Raw genomic sequence first — 24,293 nt, 5'->3', positions numbered from 1 at the left:
TGGTCCAAAATTTCATTTCTTTTGCCTTTCTCCCTTCTGAAAGAGTGTAGTGACACTTGCAGTCTTCCAGACCTCTGGGACCATGCCAGAATCAAGTGATTCTTTAAAGATCATTATCAGTGCATCTCTTCTGCAACCTCTCTCAGGACTCTGGGATGTAGTCTATCTGGCCCAGGTGATTTATCCATCTTAAGACCTTTCAGTTTGCCTAGCATTTTTTCCTTTGGAATAGCAATGGCACTCACTCCTGCTCCCTGACACTCACAGATCTCTGGCACACAGCTGATGTCTTTAACAGTGGAGACTTGCAAAGTAGCCATTAAGTTCATTTGCTAATTATTTGTCCCCCATTACTACCTCACCATCATCATTTTTCTGTGGTCCAATATCAACTCTCACCTCCCTTTTGCTCTTTATATAACTGAAAAAGCCTAAGGTATCTTGCTTTATATTTTAGGCTAGTCTGCCTTCATATTTCATTTTTTCCCTTTTTATAGCCATTTACTTCCCTTTTGTTGGATTTTAAAAGCTTCCCAATCATTTCAATTTCCCACTCACCTTTGCTACCTTATATGCCCTTTCCTTGCCTTTTTTGCAGTCCTTAAATTCCTTTGTAGCCACAGTTGCCTACCCCTACCTTTTGAGAACCTCTTTCTCTGTGGGACATATCTATCCTGCGCCTTGTGAACTATTCCAAGATGACTGGCATCATCCCCACCAGTATCCTCCTCCAATCCACCTGGGCAAGCTCCTCTCTCATGCCTCTGTAATTCACTTTTATTCCATTGCGGTACTGATACATGTGAGTTATGCTTCTCCCTCTCAAACTGCAGTATGAATTTAATCATATTATGATCACTGGCTCCTAAGGGTTCCTTTATGTTAAGCTCCCTAATAAGTTCTGGGTTATTACACAACACCCAATCTAAGACAGCCTTTCCCTGAGGATGCTCAAGCACAAATTGCTCTAAAAAGCCATCTCATAGGCATTCAACAAATTCCCTCTCTTGCGATCCAACACCAACCTGAATTTTCCAATCCCCTTGCACATTGAAGTCCCCCATTACAATTGTGTCATTACCTTTATTGCATCCTTTTTCCAGCTCCCTTTACAATCTCAACCCCACATCTTGGCTACTACTTGGAGGTCTATATATGATCCACATAATTGTTTTTTAACCCTTGAAATTTCTCACTTCACCCACAAAGATTCGACATTCTCTGACCCGATGTCACCTCTTTCTAAAGATGTAATTCCATCTCTTTCCAGACGGAGCCTTTCTGTCTGTCTTTTTAATACAATGTATATACTTTGATGTTAACCTCCCAACTATGGTTTCTCTCAGGCACAATTCAGTGATGTCCACAACGTCATTCTGACCAACTCTAATTACACCACAAGTTCATCCACCTTATTCTGAATATTATGTGCATTTAAATACAGCACCTTCAGTCCTGCATTCTTCACCCTTTTGAATTTTGCCTCTGTGGTACAATTTAACTCTTTGCTCTGTCTGCATTTGTACCCAGTCATTGGCTTGTCCTTCCGTACATTCATGTTACATCCACCATCTACTTGTAAACCTGCTGGCTCATCTAAAACTCCACCGTACTGATTCCCATCCCTCTGCCATATTAGTTTAAACCACTGCCAACAGCTCTAGTAAATCTACTCGCAAGAATATCGGTCCCCGTCGGATTCAAGTGCAACCCATCCCTTTTGTTCAGGTCCAACCTGCCCCAGAAGAAGTCCCGATTATCCAGAAATCTGGGAATTCTTGCCCTCTGCTACAATTCTTCACCTCATTCTATTCCTATCCTCACTGCGCACAGCACTGGCAGCAATCTAAGATTACTATTTTTGAGGTCCTGCTTCTCAGCTTCCTTTCTAAATTCCTGTATTCTTTTCTCGGGACTTCCTCCCTTTTTCTACCTATATCGTTGGTACCAATGTGTACCACGACTTCTGGCTGCTCACCCTCCCTTTTCAGGATATTGTGGATGTGTTCAGAAACATCATGGCCCCTGGGACCTGGGAGGCAAACTACCATCCGTGTTTCTTTCTCGCATCCACAGAATCACCTATCTGTCCCCTCTGTTACTGCTGCCATCCTCTCCAGTTCCCTATCCTTCTGTGCCACAGGGCCAGACTCATTGCCAGAGGAATGGCCACTGTTTCTTCCCCCAGTAAGATTGTCCCCCCCAATAGTACTCAAAACGGAGTATTGTTGAGGGGGACGGCCACAGGGATGCTCTCCACAATCTGATGCTCCCTCTTCCCTCCTCTGACAGTCATCGATTTGTCTATCTCCTGTAGCTAATGCCTATCACTGCTTCACTTTCCTTAACAAGCCTAAGCTCATCAAGCTGCAGCTCCAGTTCCCTAACACGGTCTCTAAGGAGCTGCATCTCGATGCACCTGGTGCAGATGTGGCCATCGGGGAGGCTGGGAGCTCCTGGAAATCCCACATCTGACACTCAAAACAGAATACAGCCTCTGTAGACATACCCCCTATTCTATTTAGAATTAATTCAGAATAAGGAATAAGGAATGAACTTACCTAGCTTTCAGCTGTTCTCACTGAAGCTCTGATGAGCCTAAGCCTTACTACTTTGACACAAGACTACTCTGACAATGACCGCTCTGCTAGGCAGTACCTCTCTCCTATAGAGACTGGGTTTTTAAAAGTTCCTTGTTGATGCTGCACGGGAATGCTCCTGCTGCATCTGCGCAGTACTCCAATCAACAACTCCCATCAAGAAACTTTCTGCTTTTTCAAGCTCTTTGTCAGATCTGCATTGGAACATTACTTTTGTGTCTTTGCAGCACTCCAATAAAGGCCTCCTTTATTCTGTCTCCTTGCCTCCCACCAATCAGCCAAACTTGTATTCATGCTAGTATCTTTCCTGTAATACCATGGGCTCTTACCTTTCTAAACAACCTCATGTGTGGCACCTTGTCAAAGGCCTTCTGAAAATCCAAGTAAACAACATCCACTAACTCGTATTTGTCTATCTTGCCTGTTTTTTCCCCCAAAGAATTCAAACAGATATGTCAGGCAAGATTTCCCCTTAGGAATGCCATGCTGAGTTTGGCCTATTTTATCATGCGCCGCTAAGTACTCTCAAAACCTCATCCTTATCAAGTGACTCCAACATTGCGGTCAGACTAACTGGCCTATTATTTCCTTTCTCTGTTTCCCTCCCTTCTTAAGGACTGGAATGACATTCAGAAATTTTCCACTGCTCTGGAACTATTCCTGAATTTAGTGATTCTTGAAAGATCATTACTAATGTTTACACAATCTCTTTAGCCACTTCCTTTGGAACCCCTGGGGAGGGGTAGTCCATCTGGTCCAGGTGACTTATCTACCTTCAGATCTGTCAGCTTCCAAATGCCTTCCGCTTAGCAAAAACAACTACACTTACTTCTGCCCATTGACACTCTCAGAATTCTGGTATACTGCTAGTGTCTTCCAGAGTGAAGAGTGATGAAGAATACTTAATAAATTAAGCCACTATTTCTCTGTTCTCCATTAATATTTCTCCAGCATCTTTTTTCCAATAGTTCAATATCCACTCTCACCTCTCTTTTACTCTTTATATATCTGAAACTACTTTTGGTATGCTTTTTGTTATTTTTGGCTAGCTTACCTTCATAGTTCAACTTTTCCTTCATAATGGCATTTTACTTGTCTTCTGTTGGTTTTTAAAAGCTTCGCAATACCCTAATTTTCCACTGATGTTTGCTATATTATATGGCTTCTCTTCTGCTTTTATAGTGCCTTAGACTCCCCTTGTCAGCTACAGTTACTTCATCCTGCCTTTGGAATATTTCTTCATCTTTGTATCTATCCTAATCTTCACCTAATGTATCTGCTCTGTACCTTCTGAATCGATCCCAGAAACACCAGCCAACATCTCTGCTGGTGTCCCTTTCCAATCCAGTTTTGCTAGCTCCTCTCTCATGCCTCTGTAATTCACTTACCGTAGATTCCGGACTACAGAGCGCACCTGATTAAAAGCCGCAGGCTCTAATTTTAGAAATAAAATCAATTTTTTAATTGTAAAGGCCGCACCAGATTTTAGGCCGCACCGCTACTTTTAAATATACATACGTATCGGTAACACAAATTACGTTGCATATACTTTTTTACTGAACAGCACGAACAACATTCCAATATCTCCTAGCGACTGGTAAAAATATATATACTGCAGCCTACCATGAAAAGTTATTGATCGACTTTAACTTAAAAGCAGCGTTTTCGCTCGGGTCTAATCGGGTCTGACGCGCTTGCGCAACGCGATCAGGTCTAATCGGGTCTGACGCGCTTGCGCAACGCGATCGGGTCCAATCGGGTCTGACGTGCTTGCGTAACGCGGTCGGGTCCAATCGGGTTTGACGCGCTTGCGTAACGCGATCGGGTCCAATCGGGTCTGACGCGCTTGTGTACGCGATCGGGTCCAATTGGGTCTGACGCGCTTGCGCAACGCGATCGGGTCTAATCGGGTCTGACGCGCTTGCGTAACGCGATCGGGTCTAATCGGGTCTGACGTGCTCGGGTCTTGCTTTTCTTCGAGTATTTTCCATGTTGATGAGGGTGAGTACAAATGACTGATTTACAATAATTTAATTGTGAAAGTGCGCTTGATTTATCGTACAATTTCATTGGACCTCTGTGAACTACTCATCAATTTTATTGGTCTACTGTTACGAGGCAAAATGTTTACGAGGCGGCATGAAAAAAAAACCATGTATTAGCCGCTCTGGATTATAGGCCGCAGAGTTCAAAGCTGTTCAAAATGTGGGAAAAAAGTAGCGGCTTATAATCCGGAATCTACGGTACTCTAATGTAATGCTGATACATCTGACTTTACCTCAAAACTGTAGGAGCATTTGGCAGCTTTGGGCCTGTACTCACTGGAATTTAGAAGAATGTGGAGGGAAACCTACCGAGTGTTAAAAGGACTAGATAAAGTGGATGTGGAGAGGGTGTTTCCTATGGTGGGGGATCCAGAACTAGAAGGGATAGCCTCAAAATTGAGGGGTTATCTTTTAGAACGGAGATAAGGAAGAATATTTTTTAGCCAGAGAGTAGTGAATCAGACTTGATGGGCAGAATGGCCTAATTCTGCTCCTATGTCTTATGGTCATATCTGCCAATCTCTATCTGTGTTACACGATAATCTCTCTTACATATTCCATATATTGTGTGCATTTAAATATAACACTTGCAGCCCTGTATTCATTACCCTTTTTGATTTTGCCCCCATGTTACACTTCAATTCAGCTAACTTTCTGCAACTTTGCCCATCGTCTGCATGTCCATCCTCACAGTCTCTCTGCACACTGTTTCAGCTTGTACACCAGCTGCCCCATCCTCAGCCATATCATTCCGGTTCCCATCTCCCTGGCAACTTACCATAAAACAAATCTCTATAGCATTAAATAAATTTCACTAACTGAAAATCTATTGTGTAGTCATGGCAACAGTGGAAGTTCTGAAACAACTCTGTCATGTTCACACAGACTGCTGCAGAATAACTAGAGATATAGTAGAAATGAAGGATTCCAATCAAAGCAGAAAATATTCAGTAAATGTTCTTTAATTCAACAACACAGGGAAAACAACTTCTGTTGCTAAAAAATAACTCATTCAGATGCTCCAAACAATGAAGTTCAAAGTTCAAAGAAAATTTATTATCAAAAACTTATATGTCATCATATACAACCCTGAGATTCATTTTCTTGCAGGCATTCAAAGTAGAACAAAGAAATACAATAGAATCAATGAAAAAGTACACACAAAGGCAAACAACTGAAGTGCACAAGAACACAAACTGTGCAAATACAATAAATCAATACATACACACATACTGAGAACATGAGTTGCAGAGTCTTTGAAAGTGTAAAATCAATAGGTTATAGAATCAATTCAGTGTTGAGGTAAGTGAAGTTAGGCATGCTGGTTCAGGAACAAGCTATGTATGTATACATCACCAGTTTTTTTTTCCTGTAGCAAAGAAATATGTTATTTGGCAGTGACTTTTGTAAATAAATCATCCAGTTGGTTAATTTAGATTACTGCTTCAAATTTAAAGCACCATTAAATAAATATATAGATGCGTTAGCTGATCACTGTTCTGTAACGAACTGGCTTCCTTTGAACGTTTCCCAGAAATTTGATCTATGTAACAAAACATTCAAACAAATCTACAAAAGATAATACAATCTGAAAATAGGACAGTTTTCTCACAGTTCTCATATCAATGATATAATTACCAATAAATACAGTTACATTAATTTAGCAGATATTTTCTCATCCATTTCTGTGAATGGGTGTGCAGATAATTAAAGTTTTGGCAATCAAAAGGATTATTATGATTAAAGTAATTCCTGTTATTATGTGACTTATGTCCCACAATTATTTGATTAAGGTTAACACTCGAAGAAAATAGTAAAGTCAGCATAGCTGAGCAGGCCTCTGAGGTCTGGCTCTATGAGCTCTAAAAGGCCTCAGACACTTTAAGTGGCCCTGGGGTTAAATGAACAGGTTTTATTTTTGAGTCTGCATTACTCAGCCTGAGATCAGCATGGACCTTCAAGCCAGGTATTCCCAATGGCAGACTACAACACCTGAACTTTCCATACAGATTTGCACCACAGCTCAGCTGGAAAAAGAGCTGTAAAGCCGGGGGCACTCTGGACCGTGTGGAATCTTAACAGGCTGGATGTGGAGAAGATACTTCCTCTTCAGGGGACAATCCAGAACTCAGACAGGGATAAAATGAAATGGAGGCTGTGGATGCTGAAACCTGGAGCAACAAATAATCTGCTGGAGGAACTCTGTGTCGAGCAGCATCTAAGAGAGGAAAGGAATTATTAATGTTTCAGGTCTTGTCTCAAAACATCAACAACTCCTTTCCTTCCACAGATGTGGTTCAAACCACTGAATTCCTTCAGCAGGTTGTTTGTTGCATGAGGTGAAATGCTTTCTCTCAGAGCGTTGTGAGTCCCCGTAACTCTTCCTAAGGCAGATCTGGATAGAAACATGCTAAGCAAGTTCCAATTTGATAGCTCACCATTCCTTTCCCTCTCCCCTGCACTACAAACTACTGATGTAATCAGCAAGAAGATATACCCTCATATTCTTATTACTCTACAGCAGAGGTGTCAGGGCAGCCGAGTGATCTAAGGCTCCATACTCAAGGAGTGGAAGTCCTTCCATAGAAATGCAGGTGTTCAGATCTCCACCTGGGAGCATAGTTCCAGGCTCAGTCCTGACATCTGCTCACTTTAGGGCGGTGTGGTAATGCAGCAGTTAGTGCAGTTGCTTTACAGTGCCTATGATCTCTGATCAGGATTTGATTATCGCCATTGTCTGTAATGAGTTTATATGTTCTCCCCATGAACATCTGCGGGTGCTTCAGTTCCCTCACACATTTCAAAAAGACGTACAGTTAGGCAGCCCTCGTAAAGGGTTTTGGCCCAAAACATCGACTGTTGTTTCTTTCCACGGATGCTGCTAGGTCCGCTGAGTTCCTCCAGCATTTTTTTGTGTGTTGCTTTGGCTTTCCAGCATCTACAGATTTCCTGGTGTCTGTAGCTAAAACAGTTTAGTAACTGTTCCAGTATCCATTCCAGTAGCTTCGACAGAATCCATCTCATCTTTTGCGATGATGGTGCAGCATGCGAGTTGGGACAATCATCTGAAAAAGCTGTTGCAAAGACAATGCTTAATGGTAAATGACAGAAACCTGTTTACCGAAGTAATCTGCAGGCAATTGGACCCTGGGTTTGTATTGTCAGTCACAGCTTTGTGTTTCTCTTATTTCATTTCACTTTGGCTAGGTCTGGCATTTTAAGCAATGACCTATGCCCTTGCTCTATCAGGAAAATAAAACAAATCTGTTAGAAATGGGAATAGGATAATCGTGGTGAGTTATTTAGAATGCCGGGAGTGAAGTGGACAAATAAAAAGGGAGCAATGGTGATATTAGAGATTTTATGGAGATCATAATCTGTGTGATAAACACAAGAGAAAATCTGCAATGTTGGAAATCCAGAGCAACACACACAAAATGCTGGAGGAACTCAGCAGGCCAGGCAGCATCTATGGAAGTGAATCAACAGTCAATGTTTCAGGCTGAGAACCTTCATCAAGACCAGAAAGGAAGGGGGAAGAAGTCTCAATAATCTTTGTTATTTTTTTCAACAGGCAAAGGATTTAGATTCAGTGTATAGCAGTCTGTAGGGAACAGGGAACTAGTCCATGCAATGTGCAGTGTTCAGTAGTGACGAATTCATATGTTGTCACTGAAAGGCTATGAAAGCTGCAGTGTGGAAGTTCGTGGTTTTGGAACATGGTGCCTGGGAGGTGCTGATTTGAGGTCTCAGACATGGGTACTGTTAGTGGGTACACTCTCACCTCAAGGACTACAAGCTGCCCCCATTGCCTTCTCAAAGGTAACTAGGGATGGACAATTAAATGCTGGTTCAGTCTGTGTGAGAAACATGCATCGCTTGATGTAAAATGTAAAAGAGAATGAGGAAAGGAGGCAGATATTTATCGGTGTGTACACAAGTGCACAATGTATTATGTAGAAGTTGCACGTTGCACTCTGTTTCCAACCTGCAGTTACACTGCAGGTGGTGAAGTAAGAGTATAGGGAGAGAACAGTGATGGCCACCACCACATTACACACTTAATACTGGCAATTAAACTTCAGCGCTGGGAAGGGGGTGGTAGGGTTGTGGGGTGGAGGGTTTCAAAGAGGTGACAAGAGGATCCAAAATGGTATCTTGAGATCATTCTCACTCAAACTATATGGGGTTGAACGTTCACTGGAAATTTGAATGGAAGACTGACAGAAAGCCCATGAGATTAGTTCCACTGCCATTACTACACAATGTGGTATTGGTCTATCAATACCACAGCATTGATAGACAATCTTCAGTAATATGATATTTCACCAATATTGGCATCAAGTGACATTGGCACACTAGAGCATTATTCATCAGTCCCTTACAGGGATTTGCCAGAGCAACTCATATTCAATCACATTAAACCCTTAACCCATGCATAAGAGTAAGAGGTAACCTAAAACAGCAGGTTGGGACAAGTGATTTTAACATCATTGTAGCATTCAGACAGACAGAGAATCCTTGTGACTGACACAAAGGAGCTGATGGTGACAGAGGGAGACAATGTAAGATAGTCTCTCTTCCCTCTCATGGTTCAAGATGGCATGTAGGGCATGGAAGGGAAACAATTGCCTTAAAAATCAGTAATCATTATCAATCTTCTTCCCAGTTTCTAAAAGATGCCTTCTTTGCTGTTCACACTGGGATCTATGTTTTGATTTATTGATTGATTGAGATACGGCCCTTTGAGCCACACCACCCCGCAACCCCAGTTTAACCTCAGCTAATCACAGGACAATTTATAATGACCAGTTAAACTACCAACTGGACTGCGGGAGGAAAGCAAGCACCCAGAGGAGTCAGGGAGAATGTACAAACTCCTTCCAGCCAGTCACTGCTACTGAAATGCGTTGTGTTAATCACTACACTACTTTACCTCTAATCTTTATATTTGTAGACAAGTGGTTTGAAATCATAGAATGATTTCAGATTAAGAGAATTTGAGATTGAAAGAAAACAGCAGTCACTGTCCAGCATGAGAATAGTAAAGAATTGATTAAGTGGATTTACATGGACAAGACCAAGGTTGTTGGGGCTGGCGGCTTGGATGTCCCAGGAAGCTTTCTGTATATGGTTGGAATAACCTTCCTGTAGATGTTGAGACCACAAGTGCCACGGTAGTGTAGCAGTTAGTGCAATGAGTTTACTGCACCAGCAATCGCCGATCAGAGTTCGTTTCCCACCGCTGTCTGTAAGGAGTTTGTACGTTCTCCCTAAGACCATGTGGGTTTCCTCTGGGTTCTCTGGTTTCCTAAAATGTACAGTTCGAGACAGTGAGTTATGGGCATGCTGCATTGGCACTAGAAGTGTGGCAGAAGTTACAAGCTGACCCCCCTCACAGCACAATCCTCGGACTGTGTTGGCCATTAATGCAAACAATACATTTCACTGTATGTTTCAATGTACGAGTGACAAATGAAGCTAACATAAACTTAATCTTTTACTCACTGCTAAAATTTCATATTTTGTTTTGGAAGTACTAATTTGATAGTGATGAACTATTTCTTTTCGTAAAGAAAGTAGAATTTCCTCCTTTACAATTAAGGGTACAAAGTAGAATTAGGAGCAGTCAGGTGACAGTGTGCTTGGTTAGCTTTCAAGACCTTTCTAACATTGGGTTGAAAGATCACAAATGTAAATTTTTCCATCAACCAGTGCCTTTCGGCAGTGAAGTGAAATGATTTGCTTTGTACCTGTAACTAAATTTGAAATACATAAGAGTGGGAGCTGTACTTTATGTCAAAACTTAGCCCAGGAAGTTTGGAAGACCAGAGTGAGTGTGAATGCTTCCAGAGATGAAAGCTGTCTTCGACATATTCCCCAACTGCCCACAAGGAGTCCAACAGTGGAATTTGATCTGGATGAATTGCCCAGTGATTATGCTGAGGAATATGTTTGAAACACGTGCAACAGGTAAGACCGGGATTGGAACTGAAAATCCATTTGTTTGAATTGGAATAAAAATAGCTGCAAAAGATTAGGGAGAGGATGAGCTAATTTACTTTTATTTATTTATTTATTTATTCCAGTGGTTGGGAAGATATTGGAATCCATTATTAAGGTTGAGGTTCTGGGGTGCTTGGAGGCACATGATAAAACAGGTCAAACAGCATGTTTTCATTAAGGAGAAATCTTGCCTGTCAAATCTGTTGGAATTCTTTGAGGAAATAACAGGCAGAATAGACTAAGGAGAGTCAGTGGATGTTGTTTACTTGGATTTTCAGAAGGTCTTTGATAAGATGCCTCACATAAGGCTGCTTAATATGGCAGGAGCCCATGGTATTACGAAAGATATTAGCATGGATTGAAGATTGGATGACTGGCAGGATGCAAAGAGTGAAGATAAAGGGGGTCTATTCTGGCTGGCTGCAGTGACCAGTGGTGTTCCACAGGGGTCTGTATTGACCCTTTCTTTTCACATTATATGTTAATAATATGGATGACAGACTTGGAGATGATACCAAGAGAGGTGAAGAGGCAGGTAATGTTGAGGAATCAGGGAGTCTTCAGAAGGAGTTCATTTAGTGTTGATGTAAATTAAGTATTTACAATATGATAAATGTGAATACTAATACCTGTGCTCCAAGGGTAATAAGAGCATAGCATCAGCAGCTACCAGCATAGTCTGGAGTGAAGAATAGTTTTATCCTTATGAGGCAGTGCTGTACTGCCAATGGGATTAAAAGCTTGGATTTATTTTTCACATGTAATCATAATATTGAAATACTCATTGAAATGCGTTGTTTTGCATCAACAACAAAAACAGTCTGTCTGTAGGTTGTACTGGAGGCAGCCTGTCACATTGCTGGTCCCAACAGAGCATGATCATAACTCATTAATCCAAACTATGGTTGGGATATGGGTGGGAAGCAAAGCACCTGGAGTAAACACATGTGGTCATGCAGAGAAAGTACGAACTTCTTACAGACAGCGAAGGTAATCCAACTTCAATTGGTGATCGCTGGCTCTGGAATGTGATCGTGCTAACCACTATCCTACCATACTGTGGAGAGCCAGTTATATCAGAAAGGCTTGATTCAGAAGTCTTGAATCATGGACCATTGCAAAAGAGTATGTATGTAAAATCTCTCTATGAATGATTTGCAGAGAGATACATATGCATGCATCAATCTTTTGAGCCATCTTTCTGATTGCAGATTTCTCACAAATTAGAACAAACTTAGAGCCATAACAGCTTAGAGTGATTGTGCTTGTACATAGATTGTGTGTTTGTACAGTATAATTTGGTACCAGTGAAAGACTGATTTCTTTGTGTTAATGGATTTTGTACTGTAATCTGTGTCAGTTTTAATCATAATAGTTAACTCCCCATATTTAAGTGTCTTGCTTTAGACATGCATCTCAGTGTAGCTGTGAGGCATCTGTTTGTTCTCAATGAAAAGTGTCTTTTTATAGCACCAATGTTCAATTTCATAGCCTTCTGACAATTATACCTTTGAAACATCTGAGTATTTCAATACTTCTGATGCATTATTAATATAATTCTTTTGAATTGTCACCACAGGAAGAGGATTGCGCTGAGTACACTAGATTAGCCATAAAAAAAAAACAACAGATGTTGGAAACATTCAGGCAGGATCCATGGGGAGGGAAACAAGTTATTGTCTCAAGCCGATAACCTTACCTGAGAGTTAATTTTGTGCTAGGTTTTCTGAATTGGATGGATTAAGATTTATTTTAATGAACCTACAGAAAACAATTACTCTGAGTCCCTCCTGGATCTTAGTCCTTAATGCAGGAAGTAGTATTTTTATGAGGAATAATTCATAATCGGTAATTGCTTTTTTATTGTTACATGCACAATGAAAATCCAGACAGATTGTTCCAAATCTATGTATACTGAGGTGGTACAAAACAGAAAACAATAACAGAATTCAGAATGGAGGCACAGTTTCAAGGAACTTCCACTGTAATGAAGAGTCTTAACCTGAAACTTCAACTGTTCATTTCTCTCCACCTAACCTGATGAGTTCTTCTTGCCTTTTGTGTGTGTTACTCCAGAAAGCTGACTATAGTGTTGCAGTTACAGAGAAATGGCAGTCTAGGTAGGCAAATAAAGGGCAAGAACAGTGACAAGATAGGCTGAGTTTATTGTGATCATTCAGAAGTATTGTAACAATTGGATAGAAGCTGCCTTTGAAACTGCTGGCGCAAGTTTTCAAACTTTTCAATCACCTGTCCTATGGAAGTGCGGAGAAAAGAGTGTGACCAGTGTGTGAGGGGTCACATATTAAAATGCATTAATTATTCTTCATAGAAATACAACTTCCTGTATTAAGGATGCTTTCCTGAAGCAAATGCAAATGTAGACAATGTATCAGCAATACACTCTCAATTTTGTTTCTTATGCTTTAATGAAATAATGTCATAGAAAAGTACATCACAGAAACAGGCCCTTCGACTCATCTCGTTCATGCCAAACCATTTAAACTGCCTACTCCCATCGATCTGCACTGGAACCAAAGCCCCCATACCTCTACCATCCACATACCTATCCAAACCTGTAAACATTGAAAATGACCTCACGTGCACCACTTGTGTTGGCAGCTCGTTCCACATCTCATGATCCTCTGAGTGAAGAAGTTTCCCCTCATGATCCCCTTAAACTTTTCACCTTTCACCCTTAACCCATGACCTCTGGGTATACTCCCACCCAACCCCAGTGGAAAAAGCTTTTTTGCATTTAGTTGGGAGTAGATACGTGAAGGAGTGTGGAATGAGCAGTAGTGAAATGGAAAAAGATGTTGTGAGCACTGAAAATATTAGATATTCTATCCTTTTCTGGAACAACCTGTGTACTACAAGGAGTGCTATTATCTTGTATGCAAGTCCTTGGAAATTTGTTGTAGTTTTCCTATAAATTTATTTATCAAATGATTTTCAACAACACTTCTTTTGAAATAAGTGTCCTAAACCATGGTTAAGGTGATCCCAGTAGATGCTTTTCCACCCTAAAACATTCTATTTCTTACATTATGGTGAGTTTGGAAAATGTCTTGGATAGCACGGAAACATTTTTATTTATTCCTAGCAGGAACTTGACTTTATTTTCTATATTCCCTGATGGTCTGTCTCAAATAAATTTTGCTGCAAGTTGTGCGGAATGCCTGAAATAAGAAAATTCTACTTTGCTCCATCAATTTCAATTAGCCAACCATAACATTCCTGACCTGATGGATACGTTATTCGTTTGGTATGCAACCATGCATGTTTTATACAGCCTCTTGGGTGTTTTCTTGGAGAGACTTTGTTATGCCCTGTCAGCTTTGGGGCTCTAAGTGCAAAAGTGATGCCAATTAGATGCTGATCTCAACAATTACATATGACAGAAATCTTTATGGGGTACTTGCTGAATGCTGATGTCACTTGTTGATGTTTCTGTCCATTGGGATTACGTTCTATTGATACAGGAGGTTTTGGTTATATTTCCCTAGTCTCCATTTCTCCTACTCCATCACAACTCCCTCTGGTCAGATTACAAGAGATAAAGATTAGAATTCGAAGTACAAAGTAAATTTATTATCAAAGTCACCAGTTACAAAGCCGAGATTCATTTCCTTGTGGCCCTGCTCAATCAATCCATAACAGAACCAATGAAGGACTGCACCAACTTCGGCACTCAACCAGTGTGCAAAAGACAACAAACCAGGAACATGAGATTATTGAAAATGAGTCCATTGGTTGTGTGCACGTTTCAGTGACTGGATGAGTGAAGTTATCCCCTGTGGTTCAGGAGCCTGATGATTGAGAGGTGGTAACTGTTCCTGAACCTGATGGTGTGAGTCCTGATGCTCCTGTTTTACTTGTCACATCGAAATGTTGACATAAACGGAGAAATGCATCGTTTGCGTCAATGACTAATACAATCTGGATTTTCACAATGCTTCTGGCACCAACATAGCATGCCCACAATTCATTAACCCTAACCTGTACATCCTTAAGACTGCAGGAGAAAACCAGAGTACCCACAGGAAACACACACAGTCATGGGGAAGACACACAAGCTCCTTACAGACAGCAGCGGGAATTGAATACTGATTACTGATCGCTGCCACTGTAATAATGTTAAACTAATCACTAGGCTGATGTGCTGCCCATTGATCATTAATTAAGTGATACTTTATTGGTATTCTGCATTTAACAAAATGAATCTACAGTGTGCCATGTATATCTGTGATCCATCTTAGTCATGGCTATTATTGACCAGCATTGTAGCTTGGGCTGATGCTGACATGTGTTTCCGTTGACTGGAGAATCCAGAACAAAGGAGACATATCTTCTAGAAAAGGGGTCAGCCTTTCAGGAACTCAGAGATTTGAGAAGCCTTGCATTTCTGTCCTTCAGTGGCCACATGTGCTGGCTATGTTCAGATCTAAGCAAGCGATTTTAATATCACGTGTTGTTGATTAGAGACTGAGTGGGAATATAGAGTTTATGTAAAGGATTAACAGAGTTAGTTCAAGGAGCCTACTCTTGGCCCTATTTCTTAGAGAGGTTTAGCTTTATAGAATTTGCTTTTATTGGCTGAGATATAGAACACAAGCAGAGAGAGAGATCATACTAAAATATTATAAACCTTCAGTTTGATGTCTGCTAGAATAACTAGCTTCCCCTGTGTCCCTTTATTTTCTCCTCCTGACTAACCAGTTTCTCCTACATGTCCCCTAGCCCCACCCCCTTCAGCTACCTGTCACATTGATTCTTTCCCCTCCCCATCCATCCCATCTGCCCATCATCTTCTCCTAGATCCCCGCCCTCCATTATTTCCAGCTCCTCTCCCCACCTCCATCATGTGAGTCCATATTCCAACTTCCTCTTCCATCAGATTCCATCATCTACAGCCCTTTGTCACCTCCCAGCCTATCTTGTTATTTCCACTCTTCCTTCCTCCATTTACCTGACACCCCTCTTCATCTGGACCTACCTATCACTGACTATCTCCTCTGACCCATTGAATTCCTCAAGTATTTTTTTGCTGGAATACTGTGTGCAATTCTGATCACCACACCATATGGAGGGTGTATTTATAGGTGGATTAAGGAACAGAGGGTGTATCTAGACACCAGGAGAGGTTGACTAGACTGGTGGACCAAAGAAGTCCAAGGGGAGATAGAATAATGGGGAGCTTAGATGAGAGTGACAACGGCCTAAGTCCTTGTAACTAAAGCAAGGGGCCATAGATTTAAAGTAATTATAGAGAGTTACAGACAACAGTTAAGAAAATCTTCCATAATTCTTAGAAACACAGCTTAAAGAGGTGGTAAAGGAAAAATCCTTTGTCACCTTCATCAAGTACCAGGATGAGTTGATGAGCCATAAACAGCAGAACTAAGGACCTTGAGCTGGAAAGCGGACATGATTAGACTTGATAACACACAAAATTTCCAGCATCTGCAGATTTTCTCTTGTTTATGACTAGACTTGATAGAAGTTTAAAAGACATATGAGAAACATGATGAAGGTAGATGTTCAGAATCTTGTTTTGGGGGTTAGAAGCACTAAAGCACTGATGAAGGGTTTCGGCCCGAAACGTCGTCACTACCTCCTCCCATAGATGCAGTCTGGCCTGCTGAGTTCTGCCAGCATTTTGTGTTTTTATTTATTTCCAGCATCTGCAGATTCACTCGTGTTACTGTATTCACAGTATTTTTTCTCTCTGTTACCATGTATTGCATTGTACTGCTGCCGCAAAGTTAAAAAGTTCACAGCAGAAGCCGGTGATATTGAACTTGATTCTGATTCTGATTTTACCTCCACACAAGGATTAGACAGAGCTTCAGGTAAATAATCATAAAAGGTGGCACTTCTGATACCACAGCAGTTAAATATTGTCCAAGATCTTCGACTGGAGGCCTGGAATAGATTATTTAGAAGCCTGGGTTCTCAAATGTTAACTTTTAGAAACCTTGAAGCATTTGAAAGCTTCTTAAAGCTGTTTTCCAACCTCCATAGATTTTAGGACCAATATTATGTTCCAAGGTAGTTGAGTTCCTAATAGGATTACTGGTTTCTGTAAGCAATTTGAATTGGATGTGTTGTTTGATATCAATTTGGTTGTGTGCTTTGAAGGCTCTTGGGGGAGCATTTAGCTATTGTAGTTGGTTCTCAAATGGAAAATCAAGATCCAATTTTTCCAGGAAAGTAACAAACAGTCTCATTAAATAATTCTGGAACCTCTGCAAAAAGCAGCAGATAAAACACACAGAACCCTCTCATGTTAGCACAGAATGCTCAAATCCCCTTTCAAAAGTAATCTGACTCAGCTGTCCCACGTTCCAAGGCTGTCTGATATTTCTAGATGTTTTTCCATCTTCATTAACTAATATTGGTGTTTGCACTGACTCTTAAAAAGCCATGCTTCTAAGATGGGCAGACATCAAAGCCACTTGTTAATCCCAAGAGGCTCGGTGTCTTCTGGATTTCTGGACATTGGCCACAGTTTGCAGTCTCTGCCAAACAAATGTTTGTCTCATGTTCAAGGTGACTTTCCAAACCAACACTACCCTGGAGAAATAACTCATTTTCACCCAAACTTAACATCCAGCTGAAAAAATTATGTTTATCAGTCTTTCCAAGCGGCACCCAAAGTGAGAAACCACCCATGTGGTTAAGCATATCTTCATGCTACTAATCATTTGGCCTCATATCAGATCTTATATCCTATCTTTTATTTCCATGCTATGAGAAGGATGTGATTAAATTGGTGAGAGTTCAGGAGAGTCGACTGAACTTTCAGAGCTTCAGTTCTATGGAGAGACTGGATAGCCTGAGTCTGTTTTCCCTGCACTGAATGACAGCACTGAGGCAAGGCTGATGCCCAGATAGAACTAAGGGCGGAGTCTCCCATTAAATCCTATTTGCCTCCTTTGTTAACTCTCTAACTGCCCCCACCAATGCGCCAATTTAGGAGTTGGCACTCTGGCTGAAGTTTTCATCACTTTCCTTCCCTGGGTGAGTGAATTCAATCCCACTCTGGTAAAGGCCCCTACATCAATCTTCCTTTGTCATTTGGAAGTGGGGAATCTCACAGAATTCTACCAGATACTGAAGGGCCTGGACAGAGTGGATGTGGAGAGGATGTTTCCATTGGTGGGGGAGTCTAGGATCCAGGGGTACAGCTCAGACATCCTCTTAAAACTCAGAAGAGAAGGAATTTATTCAAGCAGTCGCTGCCACAGAAGATTGTACAGGAAGAGATGGATAGGCTCTTCATTGGTAAAAGGGTTCAGGATTAAGGGCAAAAGGCAGGAGAATGGGGTTGAAAAGGAAACAGCTATGATTGAACCATTAACAAGAGAAAATCTGCAGGGGTTGGAAATCCGAGCATCTATGCAGGCCAGGTTTCGTCCATCATCTGGTGATTCTCTCTCCCCTCCCCCCACACTTTAAATCTAATCCTCAGTTTATTTTTTTTCCACTCTTGCCAAAGGATTTCAGCTTGAAACATCGACTGTACTTTTTTCCATAGATGCTGCCTGGCTTGCTGAGTTCCTCCAGCATTTTGTGTGTGTAGCTATGATTGAATGCTGGAACAGACTTAATGGGCTGAATGGCCTAATTATGCTCCTATAACTTGTGACCTCATAGAAAGTGGATAGATACTTTTGACTAAGTGGGCCAAACGGCCAAATTCTGCTCGGATGTTTTATGGTCTGTGTCTTACATCGTATGGTTACCTAAAGTATTGATTGTCATGCAAATGCTTTCCCTCTCCCTTCAACTCATCAAGATAATGTTATTGTCTCGCAAACACGAGGAAATCTGCAGACACCGGAAATTCGAACAACACACACAAAATGCTGGTGGAACGCAGCAGGCCAGGCAGCATCTAAAGGAAGAAGTACAGTTGATGTTTCGGGCCAAGACCCTTCGGCAGGACAATGTTATTGTCTTGTACACAAGTACAGTGAGGCACAGGTCCAATGAAAAGCTAGCCTGCAGCAGGTTCAGACAACTCAACACATAAATTATACATATCACTGCAAGATAGTGACGAGAAAAGAAAACCACACAAAAAAGTAAGCATTATCAATGTAAATGTTGAATAAAAATTGAAAAGAGAGCACAATTCATAGAGTTATACAACATAAAACATAGAGCATTACAGCAAAGTCGGACCCACAATGTTATGCCGACTCTTAACTACACCAAGATTAATGTAAAAATTCTTCCCACATTTCATTTCATTCATATACCTATTTAAGAGTCACCACCGCTGACATCACCCACCACTCTCTGGGTAAAAAGCCTATCTCTGAAATCAGCACCCCCCCCCCCCCCCATACTCTCTTCCATTCGCTTTAAAATTATGTCCTCGTGTATTAGCCATTTCTTGGGAAAAGGTGCTGGCTATCCACTCTATCTATGCTTCTTATTGTCTACTATACACCTCTATCAAGTCACCTCTCATCTTTGTTCGCTGTAAAGAAAAAAGGCTTAATTCTCTCGAGCTTTCCTCATAGGCCAAGCTTTCTATTCCAGGCAGTATCCTGGTAAGTGTCCTCTGTACTCTGTCGAAAGCTTCCACATCCTTCTTGTGATGCGGGGACCAGAACAGAACATAATACTCCAAATGCAGTCCAACTAGAGTTTTATGGAGCTACAACATTACCTTGAGGCTCTTGAACTCAATGCCCGACTAACGAAGACGATCACCACATTCGCATTCTTAACGTAGCTTCACAATGTAGAAAAGTCTATTAGTTCTGTGCTGGGATGTTGGTGCTTCTTCCTGGATTCTACTGCAGACAACAAGATGAAAATTGATGACCCCAGTGGGATGTGTTAAAGCACAGAAGATTAAATGCTACAGTGCATGAACATAGTGGACAGCTGTAGAATTCAGTGTCAAACATTTTACGAGTACAGTAACCTCAATAATAACCACAGGCATAGTTAATAATAGAAACAGCATGAAGCAACTAGCTCTGTTAATGAACATTTGAACCATTTTACGCCCACAGAGAATATGACCACAGCATTACCATAGCACCATGGTACACAAGAGTGGACAGCACTGACTTAGACTACAGCTCCATGGATAAGGTTGTCAGATGTCATGCAGTTTCCACAGCTGAGTCAATTTAGATGGAGCATTACATGATAGTTGTAATAAAATCAAATTAATTGTTAAAAGGGTATGCATCCATGCAACTAACTTTTAATAAGGATCTTTTCTCAATGGTTAGCAGGTCAGAGTCATCTGTGCAAAGAGAAACAAAGTTCAAAGTAAATTTATTATCAACATATCACCATATACAACCCTGAGATTCGTTTTCCTGAAGGCATACATAATAAATCCAAGAAACACAATAGAATCAGTGAAAGACCATACCCAAGTGGATGGACAAACAGCTCGTGCAGAAGACTGTAGATACAAACTGACTTTGGCAGTCAAACTGCAAATACAAAAGGGCAAATATCAGTGAGTGCCCTACATTTTTGAGAAAATTAGAGAACAGTCTTGTATAAAGATGCAGAGAGGAAGGGAGAAGGGAACATTTGCAAGAGGATGGAGGGCAGAAGAAACTGGATGATAATTTGATGGTAGTGGAAAGTGAAGGAAGACGGGAATGGCTCAAGGAAAGAAGCAAAAGGTGGTCCTGGAGGAGGTGAAGAGGGACAATAGAACTCAAGTAAGTTGGACATGTTGCACCCCTGTTTTCTCTAATGTTTGCCCCCTTTTGCCTTGCAGTTGTACAGTTCCAATGACTTTGGACGGAGGTGGCAGCAGGTCCATGAGAGAGTCACTCCAAACCGCTTCTACTGGTATGTATACTCACTGAACCCCAGCCTGGAGCTCACTGTCCTGTCTGAGGGCAAATGCAAAACTGAGATAGTCTGTGATCGAACACAGAACATTGAAAAGGACAACACAGGAACAGACTTTTTCGCTCATGATATCTATGCTTAGCATACAGCCAAATTAAATATCTCAACATGTCTGATCCCTTCTCGTGATCATAAAGTTTACTCTTTATTAAGCAGCGCTTTGTCTATTAGAAGGCAGCATATTGTGGATGTGATCTCAGTATCTAATAGCGAAGGAAAATCCTAACAAAGTTTCTCAACTGCAGCATGTGATTTGTCATAGATAACCAATAGCCTTTTGTTGCATATTTTCTTTCTTCCCCTCATTAGTGGCTTTTATATGGATTGTGTCAATAACTTGTTTTGCATGTCGGGAGTAATGCAAGGTTCAAAGTTCAGAGTAATTGTATTATCAAATTATATATTTGTCACACTATAATACTCTGAGATTCATTTGCTTGTGGGCATTTACGGTAGAACAAAGAAACACAATAGAATCAATGAACATTTCTGTCGTGAAGTCTTATTGTAAGGTTAGAATGGTTGATTAATGGCTACTATGAGGGGGTGGGGGGGTCCAGTGAAGGGTGACTTTGTTAAACAGGGAAAATGACTAACCTGATCCAGGTTAGATTTTGTTATCTTTTTGGAGTCATACAGTCATATACAACAGAAACAGGCCTTTTGGCCCAATACATCCATACTATCATTTCAGTTCTCTACATTCTTCTCATTTACCTGCATGAGGTGTGTAGCCTTCTATGCCTTGGTAATTCATAAGACCGTAGATATAGGAGCAGAATCAGACCATCGAGTCTACTCTACCCTTCAGGGCTGATTTATTATCCTTGTCAACCCCATTCTCTTGCCCTTCAGGGCTGATTTATTATCCTTGTCAACCCCATTCTCTTACCCTTCAGGGCTGATTTATTATCCTTGTCAACCCCATTCTCTTGCCTTCTTCCCTTTGACACCCTTACTAGTAAAGAACCTATCAACACCGCCTTAAATATATTCAGTGACTTGGCCTCCACTGCCATCCTAGGCAATGAATTCCACAGATTCTCTATCCTCTGGCTAAAGAAATTTCTTCTCACCTCTGTTCTAAATATACATCCTTCTATTCTGATGCTGTGCCCTCTGGTCCAGACTCCCCCACTATAGGAAACATTCTCTCCACATCCATTCTATCTAGATATATATCAATGAGATCCCTCCTCATTCTTCTAAACTATATTAGATATCTCAAAATGTCTTTATATATCTGAAGAACCTTTTGATATCCTTTTTTGATATTTTTGGCTAGCTTACCTTCATAGTTCAACTTTTCTTTCATTTAGGCTTTTTAGTTGTTCTCTTGTTGATTTTTAAAGCTAACCAATCCTCTAACTTCTTACTAATTCTTGCTATATTATATATCCTCTCTTTTGCTTTTATGTTGCCTTTGGCTTCCCTTGTCAGGTACAGTTGTCCCATCCTCCCTTGAGAATATTTCTTCATCTTTGGGGCGTATCAATCCTGTACCTTCTGAATTGCTCCTAGAAACTCCTGCCATTGCTTTTTTACCATTATCCCTGCTTTTCTATCAACTTTGACAAGCTCCTCTCTCATGATTTTGTAATTTCCTTTACTCCACTGTAATACTGATATATTTGACTTTAGTTTCTCCCTCTCAAGCTACGGGGTAAATTCTATTATATTATGATCATTTCTCCTCATGGTTCCTTTGCCTTAAGCTCTGTTATCAAATCTGGTTGATTACACAACACCTAATCTAGAATTGCTTTTCCCCTAGTGGACTCAAAAAAGTAATCTTTTGCTCTAAAAAGCCATCTCTCTCTCTTGGAATCCAGTACAAACCTAATTTTCCCAATGTACCTGCCTATTGAGATCCCCCATGACTATCATGACATTGCCCTATTTACATGTCTTTTCTATTTTTCTATCTCCCTTTTTAATTTGTATCCCACATCCTGGCTACTGTTCTGGGCCCTTGTATTAGGATTATTTTACCCTTGCAGTTTCTTAACTCTACCCACAAGGATTATGATCCTATGTCACCTCTTTCTAAGGATCTTTTACCAACAGTACCATTCCACCTTCTCTGCCTACCTACCTTTCCTTTTGATATAATGTGCAACCTTGGATGTTAACCTCGTAACTATGATCATCTTTCAGCCATGATTCAGTGATGCCGACAACTTCATCCCTGCCAATCTCTAATTGTGCTACAAGTTCATCTACCTTATTCCATATACTGTATGCCATCAAATATAACACATTCTGCCTGCATTTATCATTTTTCTCGATTTTGCCCCATGTTAAATTTCAACTAATTTCACTGACTATAATTTTGCTCTGTCATCTACTTGTCTTCCTTACATTCTCGTAAACACACCATCTACTTGTCCGGATGTTTATTAATGTTGTGACAATATCTGTGCCATCAAAGTCAAAATTGTGTTTATTGTCAAATGCATAAGTACATAAATGCACAGGTGTAATACAATAAGTAACATGCAGCACCATTGTAGGCATGTAATATCAGATACAATACATTTATCTCCTGAAGCAGCACATTTCAGACTCCAATCATTCTCCAAGAGGGAAAAAAATCCCTTTCAGATCCCATCTAATCTCACAATAAAGCTCGGCCCTCTGGTTTTAGACACCCCACAAGGGAGGAATAAAGGATCCCACACAAAATGCTGAAGGAACTCAGCAGGCCAGGCAGAATCTATGGAAAAGAGTAAACAGTCGATGTTTTGGGCCAAGACCCTTGATCGGGACTCAAGCACTCTTTTCCATAGATGCTGCCTGGCCCGTTGAGTTCCTGCAGCATTTTGTGTGTGTTGCTTGAATTTCCAGCATCTGCAGATTTTCTCTTGTTTGTGGGGAATAAAGGATTCTCTTCTCTAACCTATCTAGCCCCCTTATAATGTTATATACATCATCAGGTCAACTGTCTCTCCTCATCCAGTCTCTCCCTATAAATGAAATGCTCCAAACCAGACAACATTCCAGTGAACCTGCTCTCAGCCTTCTCCAATGCAGTCACAACTTTCCCAAGGTATGGTGATCAGAATACATCAGGTGTGGCCTAGCCAGTGTTTTATAAAGCTGGAACAATATAACACAACTCTTGTATTCAATGCTTTTCTTTCCTCAAATTATCTCAATTCAACCAAATTCACTCTTTAGTGTAACTGAAGTATTTTTTTGGTAACACAGAGGAAATTAGTCTTACTGAAGTGGATTGGTAAACAGTTGTGTTTCTTTCATTTATTTAACAGTTGTACGGTATATACATACATAACCTTCCACACTGAGACTTCCTTATCAACCCTTGTGGCCTTAGTCACTCGTATCTTTCTTTTATCTACGGTAATTTAAAGCTCTTATTATTTACCTTGAATACTCACTGATAGCTGAGTGCAGTGTTCACACCTATATAATATTGGTTAACAGAAAGTGCATTTTTCAGAAGCAGTTTAAAATTTCAAGCTTCAGGAAGGAAGTGAAAATTTATAGTAACAAGAATACCTCTCACTGTAGGATTTAACCTTTAAAGGCAGAAAGTCTGAGAGAAAAAAAAGGTTATTTTTCTCTTTAAAGACATAATGGGCATTTTTACCTGTATTATGTACAATTTTGAAGCTATTCTCACCATTGTAAGGCATTTTCTGTTAATCAGTGACATGTAGATGTAAACACTGCACTCAGATATCAGCTCGCATTAAAGGCAAATAATAAAAGC

General features: G+C 40.7%; 1 protein-coding gene across 4 annotated transcripts in view; it reads left to right on the top strand.

Moving 5' to 3' along the window:
• Positions 1–24,293, top strand: part of LOC140715125 (VPS10 domain-containing receptor SorCS1-like) — a 1,248,501-nt gene that overhangs the window by 936,900 nt on the left and 287,308 nt on the right. For all 4 annotated transcript variants that reach the window (XR_012096067.1, XM_073026870.1, XM_073026869.1 and 1 more), the window contains exon 5: positions 20,421–20,494. Coding sequence is in view for 3 of the 4 variants with exons in the window: in XM_073026870.1 (XP_072882971.1) it covers positions 20,421–20,494 (74 nt within the window). In the remaining variant the exon portion in view is untranslated. The remainder of the gene's footprint in view (positions 1–20,420; positions 20,495–24,293) is intronic.

The sequence above is a fragment of the Hemitrygon akajei genome, chromosome 23 (genome assembly GCF_048418815.1).
Source record: "Hemitrygon akajei chromosome 23, sHemAka1.3, whole genome shotgun sequence".
Lineage (NCBI taxonomy): Eukaryota > Metazoa > Chordata > Chondrichthyes > Myliobatiformes > Dasyatidae > Hemitrygon > Hemitrygon akajei.
The sequence above is the reverse complement of the archived record's forward strand: the minus strand, read 5'-3'. Positions and strand labels throughout refer to the sequence as shown.